The sequence below is a fragment of the Pagrus pagrus genome (genome assembly GCF_965226575.1).
Source record: "Pagrus pagrus genome assembly, chromosome: 15".
NCBI lineage: Eukaryota > Metazoa > Chordata > Actinopteri > Spariformes > Sparidae > Pagrus > Pagrus pagrus.
This window is the reverse complement of record NC_140199.1, coordinates 10122687-10145837: the sequence shown is the minus strand read 5'-3', so window position 1 is coordinate 10145837 and position 23151 is coordinate 10122687. Positions and strand designations below refer to the sequence as shown.

The 23151-nt window shown below is 44.7% G+C and overlaps 1 protein-coding gene and 1 long non-coding RNA gene across 2 annotated transcripts in view; one reads left to right on the top strand and one right to left on the bottom strand.

The window, feature by feature from the left end:
* pcnx2 (pecanex 2) overlaps positions 1 to 23095 on the top strand; it is a 29973-nt gene extending 6878 nt beyond the window's left edge. Inside the window, exons 6-40 of the mRNA XM_084376406.1 lie at positions 84 to 278; positions 1308 to 1784; positions 1886 to 2063; positions 2469 to 2619; positions 2717 to 2859; positions 3140 to 3218; positions 3449 to 3584; positions 4746 to 4888; positions 5724 to 5877; positions 6127 to 6159; positions 7092 to 7263; positions 7383 to 7493; positions 8038 to 8129; positions 8380 to 8489; positions 9338 to 9446; positions 9933 to 10025; positions 10123 to 10273; positions 10826 to 10967; positions 11068 to 11245; positions 11662 to 11770; positions 11878 to 12007; positions 13617 to 13675; positions 13914 to 14129; positions 14221 to 14474; positions 15486 to 15719; positions 15992 to 16095; positions 16525 to 16669; positions 17079 to 17309; positions 18396 to 18553; positions 18658 to 18774; positions 20747 to 20925; positions 21035 to 21201; positions 21287 to 21361; positions 21587 to 21763; positions 22662 to 23095. Of these exons, the coding sequence (XP_084232532.1) occupies positions 84 to 278; positions 1308 to 1784; positions 1886 to 2063; positions 2469 to 2619; positions 2717 to 2859; positions 3140 to 3218; positions 3449 to 3584; positions 4746 to 4888; positions 5724 to 5877; positions 6127 to 6159; positions 7092 to 7263; positions 7383 to 7493; positions 8038 to 8129; positions 8380 to 8489; positions 9338 to 9446; positions 9933 to 10025; positions 10123 to 10273; positions 10826 to 10967; positions 11068 to 11245; positions 11662 to 11770; positions 11878 to 12007; positions 13617 to 13675; positions 13914 to 14129; positions 14221 to 14474; positions 15486 to 15719; positions 15992 to 16095; positions 16525 to 16669; positions 17079 to 17309; positions 18396 to 18553; positions 18658 to 18774; positions 20747 to 20925; positions 21035 to 21201; positions 21287 to 21361; positions 21587 to 21763; positions 22662 to 22829 (5370 nt within the window). The 3' untranslated portion in view covers positions 22830 to 23095. The remainder of the gene's footprint in view (positions 1 to 83; positions 279 to 1307; positions 1785 to 1885; positions 2064 to 2468; positions 2620 to 2716; positions 2860 to 3139; positions 3219 to 3448; positions 3585 to 4745; positions 4889 to 5723; positions 5878 to 6126; positions 6160 to 7091; positions 7264 to 7382; positions 7494 to 8037; positions 8130 to 8379; positions 8490 to 9337; positions 9447 to 9932; positions 10026 to 10122; positions 10274 to 10825; positions 10968 to 11067; positions 11246 to 11661; positions 11771 to 11877; positions 12008 to 13616; positions 13676 to 13913; positions 14130 to 14220; positions 14475 to 15485; positions 15720 to 15991; positions 16096 to 16524; positions 16670 to 17078; positions 17310 to 18395; positions 18554 to 18657; positions 18775 to 20746; positions 20926 to 21034; positions 21202 to 21286; positions 21362 to 21586; positions 21764 to 22661) is intronic.
* LOC311271042 lies at positions 18796 to 20730 on the bottom strand. Its single transcript, XR_014624336.1, has 3 exons — positions 19826 to 20730; positions 19096 to 19228; positions 18796 to 18981 (listed from the first exon to the last, which is right to left on the bottom strand). It is a non-coding gene; the product is annotated as an uncharacterized lncRNA (long non-coding RNA).
* Positions 23096 to 23151: the final 56 nt, after the last annotated feature.

Sequence of the window (23151 nt, the reverse complement as noted above, 5' to 3'; positions counted from 1 at the left end):
CTGATACAGAAACAGGATTAATCGCTGTGATCATTTTGTCCATCGTGGGTAGAACTCTGTCTGTCTCTTGTGCTGCCTCTCAGGTTGAGCCAGTGGAGGAGACGTACTGTTCTGATGAGATCGAAGTGGTTCTGGTAGACAACTCTGGCCCTGGGCCCGTGGTGGCTCGCCTGGACGATAGCGACACGGTCAAGATCATCATCACCATGAGCTGTGACCCTCAGACTGCTGCTCAGCTGGAGGAGAGCGTCAAGCAGAGCCTCCTGGAGAACGCACAGGTAGGAACCATGTTGGACTTCAGTTTAGGACTGTTAAAATCATTGTCTACCATCTGGTAGCATCACTATTTGTTCTGTATCAGCTTATTTCAGCTCTTTATTGAAGCTATATGATTTATACATTGAGTCAAATATTGTTGTGTTATGTTTTTATGTCTGAACCGTCCCATCAAATGCAAATGTTCCAGATGTCTTCTTTTTAGATTCTATGTATATCTTTGGAAACTTCTGGATCTAAAACATTTCTGTGGGTTTTTAACAGTGTCTGGCAGCTTTAGTCTGAAATGACTGATCCTCCAGCAGGTCAGTGCGGTTTAATAGGCTTGGAAAAGTATCTGTATTTTCTGTTATGGGTGTTCTACATTATTATACCGAAGCTGCGAGGGGATAAAATGTACACGTGGTGGGAATTTGGGATTCACCTATTGACATGGATGCCATAAAGGCCAAACATACTCTGCATCAAGTCTTCATGAGACCACTTGCAGACTGTAGTATTGAGTCTAAAATGAGAATCTAGTTGTAGTTGTTTAAGAGTGTGTTGACCATTAGCGAAGCCAGTTTTCAATTTGCGTTACTCACACGGGTAGCAGTAGCAAGCCACGGCATGCACCAAGGGTGTGTTTGAATTCAAGTCAAGCCTCAGTGAACTCAGCACTCACCAGAACTCTGGTTCTCTCTCTTTTTTCTCCCCTCTCCTCTCTGTAACGTTACGTTCATGACGTAAAGTACATTTCCCATCCACGGTCGTGAAGATGAACCCACTTTTTACTCCCGAAAGTTAAAAAGTAACCTCTGAGCTCTCTTTCCATCGGTAAACAGCTCCATGTCAGGGTAGATTCCTTTATTATTCCTCCAGAAGGTCTGGCTCTGCACCTGAGTCCGTCAGGCCCTCCTGTCACAACACACTACACTACAAATGTCCTGTTTTGTTTTGATTGACAGCGGCAGAAATGTCATATTGTATATTTAATATTTTGAGAATACAGTGTGTGTGTGTGAATGACATGTTTTTGTGTGTCCTTCAAGGCTCAGAAGGACGCAGGAGAGTGTCACATCAAGATCCCTGTCATCACCTTCGACTCCCCCGAGGAGGAGAAGCAGGAGGTGGAGGAGGGAGAGGAAACGACCGGCTCAGAGGACGACCCCACGCTGAAACAGACAACGAGCCAAAGTGAAGAGTTTCACCTGTGCAGAGAAACGATCAGCTCTGAGTTCACCACAATGGACTGTCCAGATCCGGACCTGAAACACGCTGGTGTGCAGCTGACTAATGACAGCACACCGAGCCCGCAGCTGACTAATGATAACAGCTCATCAGGTATCGACGTCCACTCCCATCCCGATGACACGGATCCTCTGGACGCTAATGTGGATTCACAAGGTTTCCTTCGTCTGCCGCCAGCTTTGGGCCGCTACGGGCCCGGGGGGAGGACTCACATCCGCGGGCTGAGCATGGACAGCGGGAAAGATGCCGTGCTGCTTTCAGACCGCTCTCATAACACAGTATGTTGGCAGTCTAGCTCTGTTTCTATTTCTGTATGTTTACTCTAGTTATCTCCATCCATCTGTTCAAGCATACATACAAAGATGTGTCTCTTCATCAGACCACCATGACCACGTCCAAGTCAGATCTGGAAGCGAAGGAGGGCCAGATTCCCAACGAATCCAACTTCTTGGAGTTTGTTTCCTTGTTGGGGTCCCTCAGTACCAGAGCGGCAGGCTCCAGCACACAGGAAGACGAGAGGCCAGAACGCAGAGAGGACGTGGGAGCTGCAGAAGAAGGTGAATCTCAGCAAGAGGGTCCTTTATCTGCACGTTTTATAGGGTCAGAGTTAAAGCAGATCTTTATGCCAGAGTGCATACGCGAGTGCAATGTCAGCACTGGTTTATGAGCTGCAATAAATTCCTACAGTTGCTCTGGTAGCCTGGTCCCATCCAGTATAATGTGCTCCGCACTAATACTATACCAGTCCAGATACTTTATGATTGGAGATGCACGATATGGATTTTTTTCAGCTGCTACTTATAATTACCTGCTGCTCATAGCCGATACCGACAACCGATAATTTCACTTTTTATATTAACCGATAATTTTTCACAGCCGGTAGTTTATGCACAACTGAGGTTTTCTTCTTCTTCTTCTTCTTCTTCTTCTTCTTCTTCTTCGTCCATTTAATCTTTTTGCAGAAAACCTGAGTGCGACTTCCAGACAAGACGAGACGATAACAGACACCAGCACAGACAAAAAACCAGAGAGGCCCAAACCACCCACCAGTCTGCCTACTGACACACTGCAGGCTCTACCACCCACACAAATCCCAATAGTCTCCCCTGACAGGTACACATGCCTCAACACTCACATGCTGCAATAAAAATATACACCCTTTTATATCCGAGCACCTAGCATCCTGATGATTTGTGTTTCCTGTCTGCAGTCCACAGACGGACAGAGAGAAGGATCCAGACTACGACTCGCTTCCCTCTCAAACCTCTCAGTCAGAGAGCTCCATGCTGCAGGTCATCTGCAGACCAGAGGCCACCAACAAAGAAGAAGCCTACACCTTCCATACTGTACACAGTAAGCAAGATTGAGGAATCTATTTGTGCCGGGACGGTCTGATAATGTTTTGATCTTTTGTACAAACGCAGAATGTGCAGAAGCGTCTGCCAGCAGTTGATGGCTTCACTGTCGAAACAGCTCAGAAAGCTGCTAGATTAAATGACATTTTGCTGGATCTGCTCCAGGATGTTAAGCTGTTCAGTTATAGTCCAGTCTGTGTGAAAGGCTCAGAATAGCTTTGACTACTCATCAGCTGGATGTCAGTTACTGCACAGAAACTGTCTGTTTGTCTCATCAGGAGACAGGCCTCGTAAGCTGTATGCAGAGCGAGCTCTCAACCTGCCGCTCGGAGCTGAGCTCATCACCGGCAACATGTGGTACGGCTGTCAAATCTTTAATTCACTCCCTTCTACTCCCCCTCTTCATCATCTCTTCCTTTACCCGTAACAAGTTATCTTTTCTCCCATTTTGTCGTTGTTCTGCTTTGTCTCCCTGCATGCTCTCTTCCATTTCACCTTATCGCCTTTCTCCGTCACTGCCTGTGTAATCAGGTCTATCCCACATATTAACCTCCTCTAACCTGTATTATGTGTGTTTGTGTCCTCAGTGACCTGCTGTCAACGTCTTCGAACTCAGAGTGTCAGGACGGCCTGGCGGGTGGTCACGCTGACTGCCCTTTCCAGCGACGCATCATCCCTGCACACAGGCTCCGGCCACGAAGGACTCACCCTGAGATCTTCCAGGTGTCCGTCTGCCTTCACCTTTCTCTTCTAGTTCTGCATGCCAATGACTTATTAAGCCTGATTTGCAGGATGTTTGTAAAGCTATACTTATGCGTGGAAGTATAGAGACAGGGGGTCTTCTAAGTGGTTGTCAAGCAGTTATTTAAAGGTGCCCTGTGGGTTTTTGCACATGCATTCATGCAGGTGATATGATACCCCATCCTCCTGATGGCTTTCACTGATCGACAGCTGGTGGGGGTAGCGTGCCAAGAGAAGTCGCAATGTGCCAACAAGACTGTTAGCAGGCAAACAGGGATGTAAACAGTGCAGGTTTCAGATTCTTCAAAAAGTCAGTTTAGCAGGATGGAAATGGATACACGTCATGTGTTTCCGTGTGACACCACTGGGTACCTTTAACTAAAATTAAATTAAAGCATGGATTAATTAAAGAGACATATTATTCTCATTTTCAGGTTAGGTTTACAAGCTTTAATGCTCAAAAACACATCAGTTTTTTCACATTAACCGTAACCCCCTCCTTCTAAAATGCTCTGTTTTAGCTCCTGTCTCTTTAAGACCCCTCCTGAATAGCCAGTCTCCTCTGATTGGTCAGCTCACACACGCCTGAACAAGCCTTTTAGACCTCAAGACCTTAAAATAAAACACTGAAGGAAAGATATGATATGTCTCCTTTCATTAATACATAACCATCAACATTGTCAATACAGCTGAATAATTTCAATTTGAAATTCTCTGCAAAGTTTTGCATCAACGAGTCTGGAGAAATAGACGCCAATGATAATCAACCACCTGGTAAATCAGATTATGTGACAGAAAAATATGAGTCACTGCTGTTTGAAGCAAATGATCAGTCCTGAATTAGTGTACAAGGCTGCTGGACGCAGACCAGCGAGGTGACACAAGCTGCCTGGATCGGTCGTAGAAGCTGAAACAACACACACTCTCTGCTGAATCATTAATGCACCACTTTGTGTGTGTGTGTTTGGACTTGTGTTGCACATCGTGAAAAAGATCTTGTGACTGTGGGCTTGCAATGATCCTGGCTGAATTATCCTACAGACTCTTTTTTTGTTTCCTGTGTTAGTGCAGTTGAATTCACGCCGGTACAAATGATATGTGTTTATGTCAATGTGTGTGTGTGTGTGTGTGTCTGTGTGTCAGGAGGAGGACTCTTTGGATGAGTCGTCAGAGACTTCCACTCAGGAGAAACCGACCAGGAAGATTTATTACAAACTCAAACTTTATCCCGGGAAGTGGATCAACATTTTATACGACCGGCTCACCCTGCTGGCCCTTTTGGACAGGTAAGACACAGAGAAGCTGCCTGCAGACTCTCGATCCCTCAGTCTGACAAGTTTTCTGCTTCAGCGTTATGAAGGAAATGTTGATGCACAAGAGTCGTCTGTTGCCGCTTTAATGTCTGTCTCTTTTTAATACAGCAAGTGAGCATCAGTTTTGTGCAGGAGTCTCATTTTGTGTCCCGTGGTATTGTTTTTGTGGCTCTTCCTGAGGTTACATCCCCGCCCCCTTGTTCATGTGTGGGACAGTCGTGTGTGTCTTTGTCAGTTAGGTTTAGGATCAGAGTTTGTGGTGCAGCGTGACAACATGTCAAAAATGGAATTTACTGCTGAGGGACTAAATGCTAAATATTTATTTCAACTGGCCTGAGATAATTTTAGGTTGTTCTAATGCATTATGTTTTTTAAACTGTTATTTTAAATGATTATTGTCGCTTTACAAGTAAAGAAACATTCCACTGAATTCTGCAGATTGTCAGTCTGGATCACCGCTGAAAACTGTAAAACAAAATTGCAGCTTCCCTTTATTTCTTTTTTTATTGAGCCTTTATTTAAGCAGGTTAGTCCCACTGAGATCACAGATCTCTTTTACGAGGGAAATAAACAATCACTTAATTGATCCCACCACAGTTTTAAAGCTGTTCAGCGGTACAAAACTCTGAAGTTGAAGTTCAGTCCGTCTCCAGCATGTGAAGACAATGAGCAGAGGCATTCATATCCAACACATCTCCATACTCAATAACAGGCACAAAGGTAGACTCTGCCACATCTTGTTGTGAGCGAGGGTGTCCTGTGACCAACTAAAAGCTACTGAATCTAACCTGATTATGTCTTTGTGCAGAAACCAGGAGGTTCTGGAGAACCTAGTCGCAGTCTTCATGGCCTTCCTGGTGTCCTTCCTGGGTTTTGTGCTTCTTAACCACGGCTGCTTCAAAGACTTCTGGGTCTTCCAGTTCTGCCTTGTCATCGCCAGCTGCCAGTATTCCTTACTGAAGGTAAAAAGTACTTTCTGTGACGGTGTAAGAAATCCATTTCACTCTCAAAACCACCTTGACTTGATGTGCGGGGTCAGGATAAGTATCACAATGACCTAATGTTGTTTCAAAGTAAAGCTGACCTCATACTTGTCTGTTCCTGTTTGCTCCCCCTCACTTCCTCTCTGTTGAAGAAGTCTGAGTACTGTTTTCACTTGTTTTCATGTTTACCTACAAATTAAATTATGGCTCCTGTGGTTTGTTTTTCAGAGTGTTCAACCAGATGCAGCTTCACCAACACACGTGAGTTTAATGTTTATTTGTTTCTGAGCCTCAGAGGAAACATTACAGAGCAAAGACAAAACAAACTTCTCAAAAAGTCTCAGTAGGTCGCATGATGAAATTCTATATTTGGGGAAAGTTTTACATCCATGATGCCCACGTTGGCTGGTTTCATCTTGTGACCACTGTTCCTCTTTACTGATGCATGTTTTCAATTTTTGGCAGATGTCGTCATGAATTTTTAGAACAGTTCCCTTTTCCTTTGTTTTGCTTTTGCTGTGTTTTGACTGATGCACCAGAAAAGTGCCCACAGAGGACAACAGCAACACCCAGAGTAAATCGATAAATGCACATTTCTGTTGAAAGTTAATATTTCTTGATGTTGCAACTTTAGGTTTCTTCAGCTTCAGTTTTCAATTGTATGTTGTGACAGCGCTGTGTTTAGGATCTGGTTAGGTTTCGGCACAAAAATAACTTGACTATGAGAGGGAAACGATCATGTTTTGGCTTCAAATACCAGTTTTGGTCACCACGAACACAGTTTTTGACTTCTTGACAAAAATATAATTTTTTTGTTGCCACCATCTTGTCTGAAAGTGATCCATAGGTCTCCTTAAAAATCCAAAATGGTGTCCTGGTTACGAATGTTGCAAACAACGTGGTCCCTCGTCAAAAATGTCCAGTGGTTTCCAACTTACAAATGCTGAAACGCAGTCCTGAACTGAGGTCACTGGCTTCGCAGCCTTCTTGCCTGTAACTCCTCCTGATATGAAAGTCAGGTCATAAACATGAAATGTGAACGTGATGTGACACGTATAATAGAAATGTCAATATGTTATATATGATGTACGAATATATCTTACAATTGATAAGATATTGAATTGCTGTGTTTAAAGCTCTTCTGTTTTATCGAACATCCTAACCTGTGCGTGTTTGTGTGTGTGTGTCTCCAGGGTCACAACCAGCTGGTGGCCTACAGCCGAGCGGCCTACTTCTGTATCTTCTGCGCTCTGATCTGGCTGCTGGAGCAGCTGCTGAGGAGGAAGGACCTTCCCGTCTCCACCCTGTACGGAGTCACCATCGCCTGCCACGACGTGCTGCACTTCATACGGGACCTGCTAGTGGGTAGGGATACATGGAGCAGGAGACACACATGAGTTTTGTTTCAGACAGTCTGGCAGCTGCTATATAAACAATAAGTCCTCGAGAGATAACAAATGTCTTATTGTTTGATGCTTTAACAGGTTTTACCTACTGCTTCCCGATCACCTTCCTGGTGGGCCTCTTCCCTCAGATCAACACCTTCACCATCTACGTGCTGGAGCAGATTGACATGCACCTTTTTGGAGGAACAGGTCGGCAACTCTGACGCAAATTTAGTTCTCTAGTCTAGTTCAATTTAATTGTTACTGTAAACCCTCATTTCTGTATGCGTCCGTGGATTTATGGCTCTAGTTGGATGCCTGTGTGCGCAGTCTGTTCTTATGTGTTTTGAACGTTAAAAGCCTCTGAAAACTCGGCTTTAAATCTTATATATTTCTCTATAACATTAAATATTCATGCAAAACATCTTGAGGTATAAATGATTAAAAGTTTAAAGGTCAAAAACGCAGCAAGTCTGCTTTGTCAGAACGCTGTGGGTGTGGTTTGAAGAGATTTGACGAGTCCTCATCAGATTCTGATATAAATGATTGCTGCATGGAAATATGTGACGTCTCAAGCCCATTAAGAAGAGTTCAGAGAAGAAAAACATGCAGAAAAGTCCAAAACTTTGCTATCTTTTGCAGAAGATTGTGTCTTAATGTCTGAAAGCATTTCTCATATTTTAAAGCTGATTTTGAAAATGAGTCGTCAGGGCCTGGATGCATCTAATCAGTCATTTTAATGTGTGTGTCTCAGCTGCTACGAGTCTTATCTCTGCCATCTACAGCATCCTCCGCAGTCTGATCGCTCTCTCGCTGCTCTACGGGTTCTGCTTCGGAGCTCTCAAGGTACAACAGGTTTTGATTTTTGTACTCACGGCCATCCTCCTGGTTATTGAAGTAGAAGAAATTATGAATAGCTCGAGGCAGCCAGGCAGAGCTGCAGCAAAAACACAAAGAGTTGCTAGTCATCCTTCAAAAGTGGCACCAAGATCGTAGCTGGAGGAAGCAGGCTTTTAAAACGTGAAGATCTAAAAGCAGCAGCCTCTGGTTTTAAAAGCACATGACGGTGTGTGTGTGTGTGTGTGTGTGGTTACAGGAGCCGTGGGATGAGCAGCACACTCCAGCTCTGTTCTCTGGTTTCTGTGGCCTCCTGGTGGTATTCTCCTACCACCTCAGCCGACAGAGCAGCGACCCGTCTGTACTACTGTGAGTATCAGTGTGTGTGTGTGTGTGTGTGTGTGTGAATGTATGTTTGCATTAAAGATTAAAGAGATGCATGAGGAGAAAGAGCCGAATGTATCAACTCGGGGAAATGAAGGCAGATGGGGGATGTACTGCAGATGTTTTACTCTACTTGAGATGAAAATGCTGTTATTTGTGGACATAAAGTGAAAATGTTATTCACAATAAAAATGCCATTCATGTATATTTTTTTGCTTTTACTCATCCTGCTCAAGTAGTTTTATCAAAGCTGTCAAAAGCCCCTCTGATGGCTCCGTCCAGCCTCCTCCAAACAAGCAAAATCACAGAAAATGAAAGAAAAAACAAAAGTAAATCAAAAATGGGATCAAATCAAAGGAATTAAGAGTGGATAAAAGATGAAGAGCAGTGAAAAGAATAAAGGACAGTTAATAGATTAAGATAATAAAGTCAGTAAAGGATGGTAAGAAAAAAACACAGTGGGCCTCATGCTTGTATCCACAGTATAATGTTCAGTTTCCCACTTTATCTCACGGTGGTGCTCATGATTGCTTCTGAATGAGAAACACTGGAGAGGATGTTTTGCAGTAAAGTGCCTCAGGTTGGAATTGAACTCGGGGTCACTGCGAGGAGGACTTAGCCTCGGTACACGTGTGTGTGTGTGTGTGTGTGTGTGTGTGTGTGTGCTCTTTCTAAGAACTTGTTATAAAGCGTTTCCTTTTAATTGATTAAAATATTCAAGTTCTTCCATTTTCATGCTTTCAGCTGCTTCGGGGCTCAGTAACAAACTCTGTTTAAAACAAACATCCTCTCGTCCTGCACGTGTTTTTTTATTATTATTTTTTTTTTTACAGATCTCTAATCAAGTCGAAGATAATGCCCGCTTTGGTGGAGAGTGAGGAAGAGGAGGAGGAAGACACGGACAGTAAAGACCCGCTGCCCGAGAAACTGCAGAACTCCATGGTGACTAGAGAGGATTATATACGAATACACTGATGTGATGTTTCACACGGGTCGGGTCACTGGATGACGTAGCTCTGTGAAAACATAAACACACTTTTTCGGTGTTAATTTTATCCCTCTGAGCTTTAATCAAACTGCTTTTATTGTTTCTAATCGCAGCCGCCCAGAGCTACAGCAGAGTATCAGCTCCTGTCAGCTCACACTGTTTATCATGAGCAAATCAATACTCATTAACACCTGAGTTGTGGGATTCATACAGACTGTATGTGAGAGTCTTAAACTCAGATGATTAAACAATGTCTGCTGTCGATCACCGGCTGTGATTACATGGGATTACGCGCCGGAGAGAAAAAGCCTCCGCCGCCTTTTACAGCATTAACGGGGATTGTGAAGCTCTCCTCGAGCAGCTGCGTCTTTGATCTCCAAAAACTGAAGGCCTTATTATTATTAACGATCGCAGCTCTCCCTCCATCTTGTTCCCTGCAGAAGGAGATCCTGCTGTCGGACGTGATCGTGTGCTCTGTTGCCTACATCCTGACCTTCGCCATCACAGCGAGTACCGTGTTCCTTTCTCTCAGGGTGAGACTCTCAACTGTTCCTTCTCTCTTTACTTTCACTTTTTTTTTTGCCAGGATAGTAATCAAGTGTTTCTGTCACTGCACCGACTTGTTTTCAGCCCTTTGTGACCATCGTGCTGTACGCTCTGGCGGGGACGGTGGGGTTTGTGACCCACTACTTGATCCCCCAGCTGAGGAAGCATCACCCCTGGTTGTGGATCTCCCATCCGGTCCTCAAGACCAAGGAGTACCACCAGTTTGAACCCAGAGGTCGGTGTACCTACTGTATATAGTCAGAGATGTCTGTTGATCAGTGTGTCATCTGCATGTGGATACTGATCTACATCGTGATAGAGATTTGACGGAGGTGGCCATGATGTTAACAGCATTCCTGTAGGAGAAAATAAATCCTATTTGAGAAATTAGGATGTAATAATGTCCTCCACGTTCAGGTTATTGGTATTTATCATGTTGCTGTTGCCACCAGCTGATGAAAAAACATTTTGCAGAGCTCTAGACTGACTTTTTACACTTTTCTTTTAGCTGCACCAGGCCATAATTTAGGTGCACGCTATAACAAATTTTAGTTTACCAAGATAGTGGCACCCTTGAAGCAATGATTTGCCCAAATACAAATTTTCTGTAGTTTTCGAGATTTTCTGTTGGAGAGGCAAACATGTAAAAGCCAGAAACATCATGTCCTCGGCAGAAGTAAATAGGATGAGGCTGTCATGTCAGCAGGATTATGACATATCAGTCAGAATTGGGATGAACTAACAAACATTTGTTTGCGTTATTGTGTTATTCTTACTTGTGTTGCAGAGGACGCCGTTCTCATGTGGTTCGAGCGGCTGTACGTGGGGCTCCTGTGCTTTGAGAAGTACGTGGTGTACCCCGCCATCGTGCTGAGCGCGCTCACCAATGACGGCTTCGCCCTCAGTCACCGCAAGAAGCTGGGAATCCAGTGAGTGGAGCCGCGAGCACACAGCATCACATCGGGCACGTATCACTTCTGTTTATCTGCGGCGTGAGCGTGTCGTCTGACCTCTCCTCTGTGCCTCCAGCTGTGACGTCCTCCTGACGACTGTTGCCGGACTGAAGCTCCTGCGTTCGTCCTTCTGCGACCCCAGCTTCCAGTTCCTCACTCTGCTCTTCACGCTCGTCTTTTTCCACTTCGACTGTCCGCACGCCTCCGAGAGCTTCCTGCTGGACTTCTTCATCATGTCCATTGTCTTCCACAAGGTGAGGGAGCGGGGTTTTAATGACATCTGGGAGCCGTATGTGTACCTGAGATAATGTGCTGCGTATGGGAATGCATTTGTGTGCGTCCTGATAGAAAGATTGTCTCAAAGATAGACACGCAGTTATCTCACACACGGGATGATAAATGGATGCAGAAACCAACAGATACAGTAGAAACAAAGGTAGAGGACAAACAGCAGCACACACTCCAGGAAACAGGCAGACAGATGTGACTGACCTTTACATCGTATCGCTTCAGGTGGAAAACCTCCACTTTTACCCACGAAGGTCAGTTTATTCATCACAGAGGGTCGCGTGACGTCGCAGGAAAACATGAAATATGACATTATTGTGATTCGCGGTGATGTGCGGGAGTGTAATGCACTGAATGTTTCAAAGGTTGTGTGTTGTTTCAGATGCGTGAGCTGCTCCTGAAGCTCCATTTCATCCTGGTTTACATCGCTCCCTGGCAGATCGCCTGGGGCAGCGCTTTCCATGCCTTCGCTCAGCCGTTTGCCGTGCCTCGTATCCTTTCCCCAAGACCTGTGTGTGTGTGTGTGTCTGTGTGTGTGTGTGATTGAGAGCTCGTCACTACCTGCTGGTCTTTTCTTGACCCGCGTGTCTGCGTCCAGATTCAGCCATGCTGCTGCTCCAGACTCTGCTCACCACTGTCTTCTACACACCGCTGGCTCCCTTCCTGGGCAGCGCCATCTTCATTTCCTCCTATCCACGGCCCATCAAGTTCTGGGAGAGGAACTACAAGTAAGGGACAGGCCCGTCACGGTTACGGCTGTTGTTGGACGATGCATTGTCCCAGAAATAATTGTGATAAACAATATTATTGTCATTTAAAGACACATTTTAATGATGATATGATAATGTAAGTGTAATGAACTTTTAATTGAAGGAATTGGAACGGGAAACATTAAAATATCCTAAATACTGTTAATAAGCAGATAAGCTCCTCCTCCTCACCCTTACACAACCCCTCTGCTCCCTCTGACTTATTGATGTGAGGCTGTTTGTACTTCAGCTCACTGAAAGCAGTCCAGAAATACTCCTCAAGCTTTGTTGTGCAAACTTCAGAGATTTGACATGAAGCAGCCTGTGATTATATTTAGCCGGTTGTTGTCTGGAGTCAGGTGTCGGTGTTTCCAGGCAGCAGTTGTTGCACGTTGTGACTGTGAACGCCGAGACAACACGACAGCATTAAATGAACAACAACTGAGACGACAGGACAGTTTAGTCTCAAAGTGTGTAGTTTGAGGTGCGTCAGTGGCTGAGGAGGTTTTGATAGATTCATAAATATTGATGTGTGTGAGCTGTTGTTCTGTCAGCTGCCACATTCTGCAACTTTGTACCTTTACTCCCTACATTTTTACACAATTATCAGTGCTTTCTTTTGCTTACCTTTTAAAAACAGGCTTGTTACTTTAGTTTAATGCATTTGAGGGGAATTATCAATTATAATTATATGTTTGCATCATTACTGGTGATGGAAGACAGAAACAGACAGAGAGGGAGACTCGAATGGGGAGAAAAGACGTGTTAGTGTCTCGTATCTGCAGAGACCCTGCAGCCCTCTGCCTGGATTTACTTATTCCCTCAATGTTTTGCTGCTCAGGACGCTTCACCAACCCAAAGTGATGATATTTGATGTCCTGGGAATGAGATTCAACAATTGATTATCGTTCTGGTGCTTTTATGAACAGCTCGAACAAATCCTACTGATTCTGCCTTTAAGTTTAACGGTCTTTGAATTATATTAATATGATGTGAAGTGAAGTGAAGTACAGAAATGTCCTTCAGAGGGAAACTTTTACTTTTATACTTTGAGTTCATTTCAGAGGCTGTACTTTCTTACTTTTACTTGAGTCTTTTTATACACAAGTATCTGTACCTGAGTAAATTATGTGTGTGCTTTTTCCACCTCTTGTCATTTATGACAGTAAATGAAGAGTCTGTGGGTTTTGGAGTGTTTGTTGGACAAGAGAAGCAGTTTGAAGACGTCACTTTGGGCTCTAAGATTTTTCACATTTCATAGAATGAGGAATTAATCGATTAATTACGAAATGAATTGGCAGATTAGTCAAAAGATTGCTGAAGCTGTATTGGGAACATTTTGTTACTACAGCATAATTCTAATAATAATAATAAAACATTTTATTTATAAGCACCTTTCAAGTCACCTAAGGACACTTTACGAAGCAGATAAATACTGACAATAAATAGCACAAAAACAAAAGCAAACAAACAAAAAGACCCAAAAACAAACAAAATAAGAAAAACCTTTAAATAAAATAAAATGATTGGTGCCTTTTGGTATCAAAATATGTTTTTTATTGTTTCTTTTGTCTCACATCTCTTGCAGCACGAAGCGTATCGACAACTCTAACAGCAGACTGGTGTCCCAAGTGGACAAGGAGACGGGTGAGTTGTTTCTGACTGTTTGAAAAGTCCCGTCCTCTCTGAGAGTCACATATTAAACTAAGTAAAACTTACTTGATGTGTTGGATATGTTCATTGTGAAGAGATCGCTGCTGTTTCTTTCCATATCTGGCCAGCAACAATCAGTCAGAGCAGGAAGCAGCTTTCACCCACTTTGTCCTTTCTTGACACCCGTCCATCCGTCTGTCTGTCTGTACCTCTGGCTGTCCTTCTCCTGCAGGGTGTGATGACAGCAACCTGAACTCCATCTTTTATGAGTACCTGACCCGCTCGCTGCAGAATTCTCTTTGTGGCGACCTCATGCTGGGCCGATGGGGCAACTACAGCGCCGGAGACTGTTTCATTCTGGCTTCTGACTACCTCAACGCCCTGGTCCACCTCATCGAGATCGGCAACGGGTTGGTCACCTTCCAGCTGAGGGGTTTAGAGTTCAGAGGTACAGTCCGACCACCTACCCTCCATCTTCCTCTCTGACCGAACGACGAGCTGACTAACCGTCTGGCTGCTCGCCTCCCTCCGTCTCTCAGGTACTTACTGCCAGCAGCGAGAGGTGGAGGCCATCACTGAGGGCGTGGAGGAAGACGACGCCTGCTGCTGCTGCGAGCCGGGCCACCTGCCCCACATGCTGTCGTGCAACGCGGCCTTCAACCTGCGCTGGCTGGCCTGGGAGGTGATGGCCACCAAGTACCTGCTGGAGGGTTACAGCATCAGCGAGAACAACGCCGCCACGATGCTGCAGGTGTACGATCTGCGAAAGCTGCTCATCACCTACTACCTGAAGGTACAAGTCATCTTCTTGTTTCTGTTCGTGTGTGTGTACTGTGAAGCCTTCTGAGACTAATCTGTGATTTGGGGATTCATAGAAAAATTGACTTCACCTCACTTGAATTTATCAAAAAAACTGATTCATGAAAAATGTTGTTATTGATACCACTCGAACAAAAAGGAAAATCAAAATATAAACCAACCAGAGAACACCTGTGTCTGTTCTTTGGTTGGTTTTTGAGACGTGTTTCCACAAAACTTAGATGGAGGACGGGTCTCAGCCCAGAATGGACCCCGTTAACTTTTGCTGCGGATCCAGATAAAGGGACGGATGCAGGATTTTCTTAAACACTGCAAGATATTTGGACATTTCCGTTAATTTCTTAGGGAATGATGCACGGATCCTGATGAAAAAATGCAAGCGTATTTGGGTGATGGTCATGTATGAGTATCATGGCTAAGCAGTTATGGATGCTTCGTGCAGGGCTATCAAGTTTGATTGAACTGATCTGCTTGACTGAATTAAAGGGGACTGTTGGAGGAGGTATGCACTCTAGTTTACATTTTTTCCGGCTTTTAACATTTCCACGCAGGGACGAGGACTGTAAGCCACAGCTAGAAGTCCTGTATACATCACATCAGTTGCATTTTTAAATAGATGCCTACATGTGCTGTCCCTGTCACATTAACTGATTTCTTTCTGTGTCTCTGAGCTGTTATTATAGTATGTTAATATTAAGAGTCATCAGCATGTGAAGGCACCAAGTGCAGCTTCAATAATGCATCAACTTACGACATATTCAGTCACTTTTACTTCAGTGGCGGACTGAAAATTGAATAGTCCACTGACGGGCCAAAAGGTTAAACAGCTTGATTGGCAGATGAAGAATCACATTCATTACTCATTATTACAAATGGCAGCCTGCCAGGAGTCACTCCAGCAGCTGTAACATGCCGTCTTTCTCTTCTGCTGTCCTTGTGTTCAGTATTCTACCTTCCTCTGATGGTGCGTCCCTGTTTTTCTCAGAGTATCATCTACTACCTGATCCACTCCCCCAAACTGTCAACCTGGCTGAAGGATGCCTCCATCCAGGAGGCGGTGCAGTCCTACACCAAGTGGCACCACATCGAGCGCGACCCTCAGGTCTTCAGCGTGAAGATCGATGAAGACTACGTGCACTGCCTGCAGGGGGTGACGCGCGCCAGCTTCTGCAACGTCTACCTGGAGTGGATCCAGTACTGTGCTGGGAAGATGGAGACGGTACGTCACGTTAAGATTACTCTTATGGGTCAGAGCGGCTGAGGGATTTTCTACTTCTGAAAGTCTGAGAAAAACATTAAATATTCACATTTTAGAAGCTGAAACCAGCGAATGGTCTCTCATAAAGATAACTTACATTAACTTTTTTCATTCAGGAATGTGAAATGAGGGCAAAAGTTGCATTAAAGTGAAAATTAAGCTTGAATTAAAGGTGCAAATTGTCAATTTGAATTACAAGCCCGTCTTTGTGATCGTGTGTGATGTGTCTCCAGCCTGTGGACAGTGATGAAGACTCTCATTTGGTCACTCTGTGCTACGCGCTGTCCGTCCTGGGGAGGAGATCACTCGGCACGGCGTCGCACAACATGTCCAACAGGTAAAGTTTATTACAAACCAAAGAACAACACAAGTAGATGAACGGACTGCCTCTGATTCATCTTTGAATTAAGTTGTGTGAGAAGATCATGGAGACGCTCACACCCTCATTTGTCAGTTGAGGGAAAGCACACACAAATAATCAGATAAAACATTTGCACACAGACGACCTGGACTCAGTTGATTTCACGGTTTTAAAGCTGGAAAGAGAAGAAAAATATGTTTATGTGTAAAAACACCATTAAGAGCAGCTGCTGCAGATTTTTTACCTGCAGTTTCACAGATGCACCAGAAGAGGGCGTTAGCGGCTAAATCTTTGCTCATGCACATCATTCAAACAGATATCACTGTTCTCATGACTTTCTGTCTTTGTGTTGTTTATAACTTTCTCTGTCTTCTTCCCTCACACACCCCGGCCCTCCTCTCAAAGTCTGGAGTCGTTCCTGTACGGTTTCAACACCTTGTTTAAAGGCGACTTCCGCATCGCCACCAAAGACGAGTGGGTCTTTGCTGACCTGGACCTCCTGCAGAAGGTGGTGGCTCCTGCAGTCAGGATGAGCCTCAAACTGCATCAGGTAACGTGAGCTGTGTCCTCATGCACGTGTTGATGAAACCTTTACATTTTTGTTTTTAACTACAGTTTTTCTCTGCTCCCTCACACACACACTCCACTCAGTCTTGGACGTTTGTGCATCATTTAACGCTTCTATAAATATCTCCATGATGGCCTCTTCTCATCCCTGGAGAAGTGGTGGAAGCACTGGAGTTTTTAAAATTTTGATGCACTCGATCGTTTGCTTTTTATGCCACTTCATACTTCTGCTCCACTAAGATTCAGACCTTTCAGACCAGATTCTACCTTTTATTACACCGCATTTATAAAAACCACACAATATTTCTTCCACCCTTTGCCGCGGAGTTGACATTTTCCTTAAATCAAATAAAATCCCGCAGTCCTCCATCACGCCTCTCCTGCCCTTTCAGGATCACTTCACCTGTCTGGAGGAGACCGAGGAGGCATCCATCTTGTACGAAGCCATCACAAACTACCGCAGCAGCCTGGTCATCTGCCACGAGAGTGACCCCGCCTGGCGTAAGGCGGTGCTGTCCAGCCGCGACACGCTGCTCACGCTGAGGCACATGATCGACGACGGCACGGACGAGTATAAGATCATCATGCTGTACAAACGCCACCTCAGCTTCAAGGTCATCAAGGTAGGGTGGAAGTAGAGGATTAGTGCGTGTGAGGAGTGTTTAAAATGTTCAGATTTCTGTGGAAAATGTCTTTGTAGTGTGAATGTAGCACGACAATCCTGCCAAAGTGTTCAGCTGACACTCTGTTCAGATGCTTTGTTTAACTGTAGAAGCTGAAAATCCTGCTTTTCAACTCCAGGGGTCACAATTCCCCAGTATTTCTCCCGATTAATGACAAATCTTCACGCCCTCTCCCCATTTTAGTTATCATAACCTGTTTTTCTGGCACTGTGCGACATGTAGTACACTGTACTATTGCACCCAGTCCCTCTCAATGAGTTGGCAAAGAGAGAGAATGGAAAGGAAAAAGAAATGCGCAGGAAGATTTCATACTCCCTGTTTCCTACAGATAGTTTTAAAGGATCAAGGCACAGGAGTCGTACCAACGTCAGTCACATAGAGAAGCACAGATTATTTAAGGGACGAAGATGAATGAAGAAGATGAATGTTAGATTGTGCCAGAGATTCACACAAGTTCATGCAAGAGGGGGAAATTATTCTGCATTTTCTTTCCTGAGAATTAAAATTATGATCAATATTTTTGACTCTGCATTTAGTTTAAGTGCTCAGATTTCTACTTAACTCTCAGCACTTAAAGTTTAAACCGTCTGACGTTGGAGGATGACGTTAAAGGAGCAGTTCAACATACACTTAATTGCATCCTAGATGAGAGTTTGTTAAGAAAATCGATACCACTCTCATCGTCTCTCATTAAAAATGAAGCTGCTGCCGGCACGCAGCTAACTATTCAGTCTGGAAACACATACTTTGGCTCCGCCTAAAGGTAACACAGCCCACCTAACAGCACTTAAGTTATAAATAAATATAGATATCATGTTAATTAATGATGAACTGGACGCCAGGCTCGCTGTTTCCCCCTGCTTCCAGTCTTTATGCTAACCTAAGCTAACCACCTGTTAAGTGCTCTCATTTCCTGCTGATCCTCTACAACGTACATTTTCAGTTGTTCAAGGACGATGTTAAAACTATAAAACATCCGGTCTCCTGGATGAAGCCAGTGATCCGATCCCATCTCTCTCTCTGCAGATCAATAAGGAGTGTGTGCGAGGCCTGTGGGCCGGCCAGCAGCAGGAGTTGGTGTTCTTACGGAACCGAAACCCAGAACGCGGCAGCATCCAGAACTCAAAGCAAGCGCTGAGGAACATGGTCAACTCGTCCTGCGACCAGCCGCTGGGCTACCCCATGTACGTGTCACTCACTGATATGTTCTGATGTGCTTCCCTACTTTTACAGTTTTGTCTATTTGCAGATGTCTCTTGTCGCTGACAGTGGTTTTATTATTTTTTAGGTATGTGTCACCGCTAACAACATCATACGCAGGAACACACCGGACGCTGCGAAGCATCGGAGGAGGGGCTCTGAGCCTGGATGTGATTCGTTCTTGGCTCTGCACTAAGTGGTTTCGGTCAGCTGAGGATAAGTTATTATTTCTGCATGTTCCCGTCTCCCTTTCTCTCTCCCTGTGACTGTCAATCACCATTCTTCACATGCTAAAGATAGAAAGAAAAGACTCCCTTGTCACTTTTTACTTAGTCCGGTCTGTACAAAGACAATGCTTTCATTGAAGGGTTGTGGGTTCACTTCCTGGAACAGCTGTCAGTCTCTGAGGGTCCTTAGATAAGATGGATAAGAGGCTTTAGAGCGCACACTTACAGTGAAAACTTCCTCCAATCCTTCAGCCTCAGAGGCCAAACGTAATGAATTTCAGCCAAGGGATAATACTCACATGTAGAAGTAGCAACGCAGACAAAATAGCATTTCACGAGAGACTGTGACACCGCTGACAAGTACGCTGAATAGACCATGTTCACCTGGCGGCCATGTTCCTCATAAAAACTTCATTTCTGATTGATCAGGAACTGAGAAAGACAACGAATAGTGAACATTTTGAGGGATATTCAAGTTAAAACAACACATTTGATAACCCATTAGCTAACGTTAGCATTCAACCTCTACCTAGCTGATGTTACTGTTTGATTACATCCAGTGTCTTTTCCTTCCAGGCTTAAATAAATATGTCCAAGATGTACATTTATATTTTGGAATAAATGTACGTCTTTCCTATCAATATCAAACAGTAATGTTGGCTAGGAAGTGGCTAAATGCTAATGCTAGCATTCAGCCTCCTCCCAATGTTAGCTAGGAAGTGGTTGAATGCTAACATTAGCTAAGTCCAAAATCCTAAAGGAAGCAACAAACAGCAGTCCAAGGTAAACAATTTATGAGAAATAAAAAACTGAAGACAAACCAGAAGCCATGAAAAACAAAGTGGGAACACAAAGGAAACACAAGGACAGAGACAAACAAACAGGAAAAAGACAGACTTAGATACAAAAGGACTAATGAACAAGTAAAACACAGGTGTACACAGAATAAGGGTGGGAAAAGGACAAAGACAGGAAGTGGAAAGTAACACATGAGGATGAATCTACAAAGTAAAACAGGAAATGACTCACCAAAAACGCAAAGATATGTTGTTTTACAGCTCGATTTTCAACATTTGATCTTCCCACATCAGAAGAAAATGGCCGCCGTGTGAATATGGTCCGTTAGGTTGACTACCTCACCATTTTTGGGCCGTTAAAGAGCAATTTGAGGATAAAGATGATGCGCGAGAGGCAAACAAGTTGATGACACACGAGTTGACGGAAAAACTTCATAATGTTTTTTCCTCCAGCTGCTTGTGTTTGGTGTAAATCACTCTGGATAATGTGCCGAGCGCAGCGTAATGCTCCGGCCGCCTGCTGAGTGAGCGATCCTTTGTGGATTTACAGATATTGACTCAGTGGAAGTCAGCGATGGGGGAGAGACTTCCCCAGCCAACTTAATGTAATCTTAAATACATGAACGGGACAGTGGGAGTGCACACTTGAGATAAAGAGCTTCCTCTGACTCCACATCACATCCCACATCTCTCCCTCTGTCCTCTCTGTTTCGGTCTCACACATTACACATTACCTTCAGCGTAGCTTATCATAAAGGCTCTGCATTAACCTTTACAGCTCAGCTAATGGTGTGTGTTTTTCTCTTTTAAGCTTCTTACACCGCCGAGTTTTCCCTTCAGATAAGATTAGATTGTTAATCTTGTTTCGTCGGCCTCGAGTTGAAGGTGTTGTCTTAATATCGCTAAGTAGCCGAGGAGCCGGGAGATTGGCCGAGGCCTCGTCAGCCAGAACACACTTAACTAATTTAAGACGAAGTGTGTGTCACGTATGCTCGCACGGTTGCGTAACTTGTGTGAGTTTGTGTGCGTGTGTGCTGGAAAAGTCAAGACTCGATACATTTTTTATGGCTCTATGCCAGTGTTGGTCCCTCACGCTGATGCCGACATGAATAAGTAAATCAGAGCTGTGTGTGTGTGTGTGTGTGTTCTCCAGGGTGCGTAAGGACAACCTGACCAGCTGTAACAGCGGTGTGAACATGGAGGATGTGGACTGCGGTGCCGGCGGTTCGTCCTCGCTGAGCCACAACCGCCCGTCCTCCGTCACGTCCAACAGCCTGAGCCTGTACCAGCACAGAGCCAGGACGACGCACAGCCACAGACACCACAACGCAGGTACACACACACACACACACACACACACAAGAATATAAGCAGGGATGTTAAAGCTTGTTATTTGTTACACCTGAAGTGAGCATGTGCGTTTGTTTCCGTGCCTCTGCAGCCAGGAGAGAGTACCGCAGTCGGTCGGTTCAGCCTCAGAGTCAGCGTCCCCCCGTCACCAGCCAATCAGGGCCCATCCTGGACTCGGGCTCCAACCACGGGCTCGTCCAGCGTCTGTCCAACAGTCAGCTGTCCTTTAACACGTCCATAGCCTCGATATTCTCCCAGGTATTCACACACACACACAACCTTTAACGTTTAACCGCTTCATGTCTTCAGAGAATAAAGCAGTAAGATGTTTCTCTCTCTTCAGGTTCCTCGGCTCTCAGGAGCCGGAGGGATCAGCTCGCAGCTTCAAGCAGCACAGCATCAGCAGCGCTCCAGCCAGGTGCCAGCTTGTTTTTTTTTACTTTTATACATCAGCATGATAACATCCTAATCGAAGGTCAGGGTTTCACTGATGTGATTATCATGCAAACTTATCCAATAAAGCATTTCCCAGCTGATGGCCAAAGCATGTGATCACAGTGTACAGTTATTCTTAGACGCAGCCTGCCCTCCCTGATAATTGTTTGTGCATGAGCATATTTGTGTTGTGTGTGTTTTCGCCCAGGTCTCCTCGTCTTCGTCCACTCTCAGCCTGCTGTTTGGGAAGCGTAGTTTCTCCAGCGGCCTGGTCATCTCCGGGCTGTCCGCCGCCGAAGGGGGAAACACCACCGATACTCAGTCCTCGTCCAGCGTCAACATCGCCATGGGGCCCTCGCACAGGTCGAGCAGCAGGGCCACGCAGGTACGGGACAAAGACCGGCCTCTTTATACACGCTGCTGTCTGGAGGCTCATACACAATGAGGTCTTATCATCACAACATGGCCTTCACTCAGTTCACCAGCAGTAACCCTGTATTGTGTATTATTATTGTGTGTATTATTAACATTAAAAGACCCTCTGCTGCTGGCGGTCTGTCAAGTGGACTGACGCTGGTAAACCAAACTTCATTATAAAAGCAGGTGTTTTATGGTCGGGCTTCATTTTTTCACAGTAAAAACTTTAGTTACAACTTTATTAAACTCTTTTTTGATTTGCTTCGATCTACAGACACAATCGGCACACACGTCATTTACTCAGTGACATCATTAACTAACCTGTGATGTCAGGATAGCTGTTTTCACTTGCTTCTAGTCTTTCCGCTAAGCTACGCTAACCGTCATGCTGTCTAGTGAAAGAACTCTGTCAGTGTTGCACTCCTGTGGCTCACAATCAAAGACAACACCTCTGGACAAAATTGACTTTTTATTGGCCTTTCTACTGGTCAGACACTCCTTGAATCAATGCAACATTTTTAACTGCGAGGTGTAATCGGTGTTACGGCCTCCGGGAGAAACTGCCGGGCCTTCAGACTTGTCAATCACTCACGGAGAGGAGAAGCCGGGGAGTGAGTTTTAAAAGCCAGTGAGGCGAATGAATCGATCGACGCTCATATTAAAATCCTTCTCCCTGTTCTTTCAATTTGACTCTGGATGCAAAATGCAGTTCAGGTTTTAACAAAGAACATTATCTCAAAATCTTACCAAGTGTATTTGTTTTATTTATAGTCGATTTGCAGATTTTTTAAGAAACACAATTAATCCATATTTTTGTCTTATTGTTTCCACTGTACTCTAACGTTTTCTCTTCCTCTCCTTCTCAGTGGACATCAGAGCCATACGAGAGTATAGACGTGTCCTACTCCAACGCCGGCAACACGGTGAAAGAGCAGTCAGGTGACCGAGGCTGCAGCCAGGGATTAGACAAGACCCAGGAGGACTCGGCATCTGCCTCAACAGCTCCGGAGGCGACGGATCAAAAGACTGTCTGAGAGCGCGCGAGAGAGAACACACACACACACACACACACACACACATGAGAGTGCCCATACACACACGCCCGTATACAGAGAGGACTGTATGAAAAGAGACGTATTAACACATCCATACAGACGATTGTACGAGAGAGCACCCATGCACACCGACCTGCCTCCTCTCCCGTCCTCAGCATGTGGTCTCACCCAGTTGTCTGAATGTAAAACGAGTCTGAAAACAAGATGTTGGATCCAGCTGACGAAATAAAGATGTTTTTAAATGACGCTGCCTCTTTGTATAATCTGTTGTTTAAATGTGTTATGATGGGAAGTTCTTACG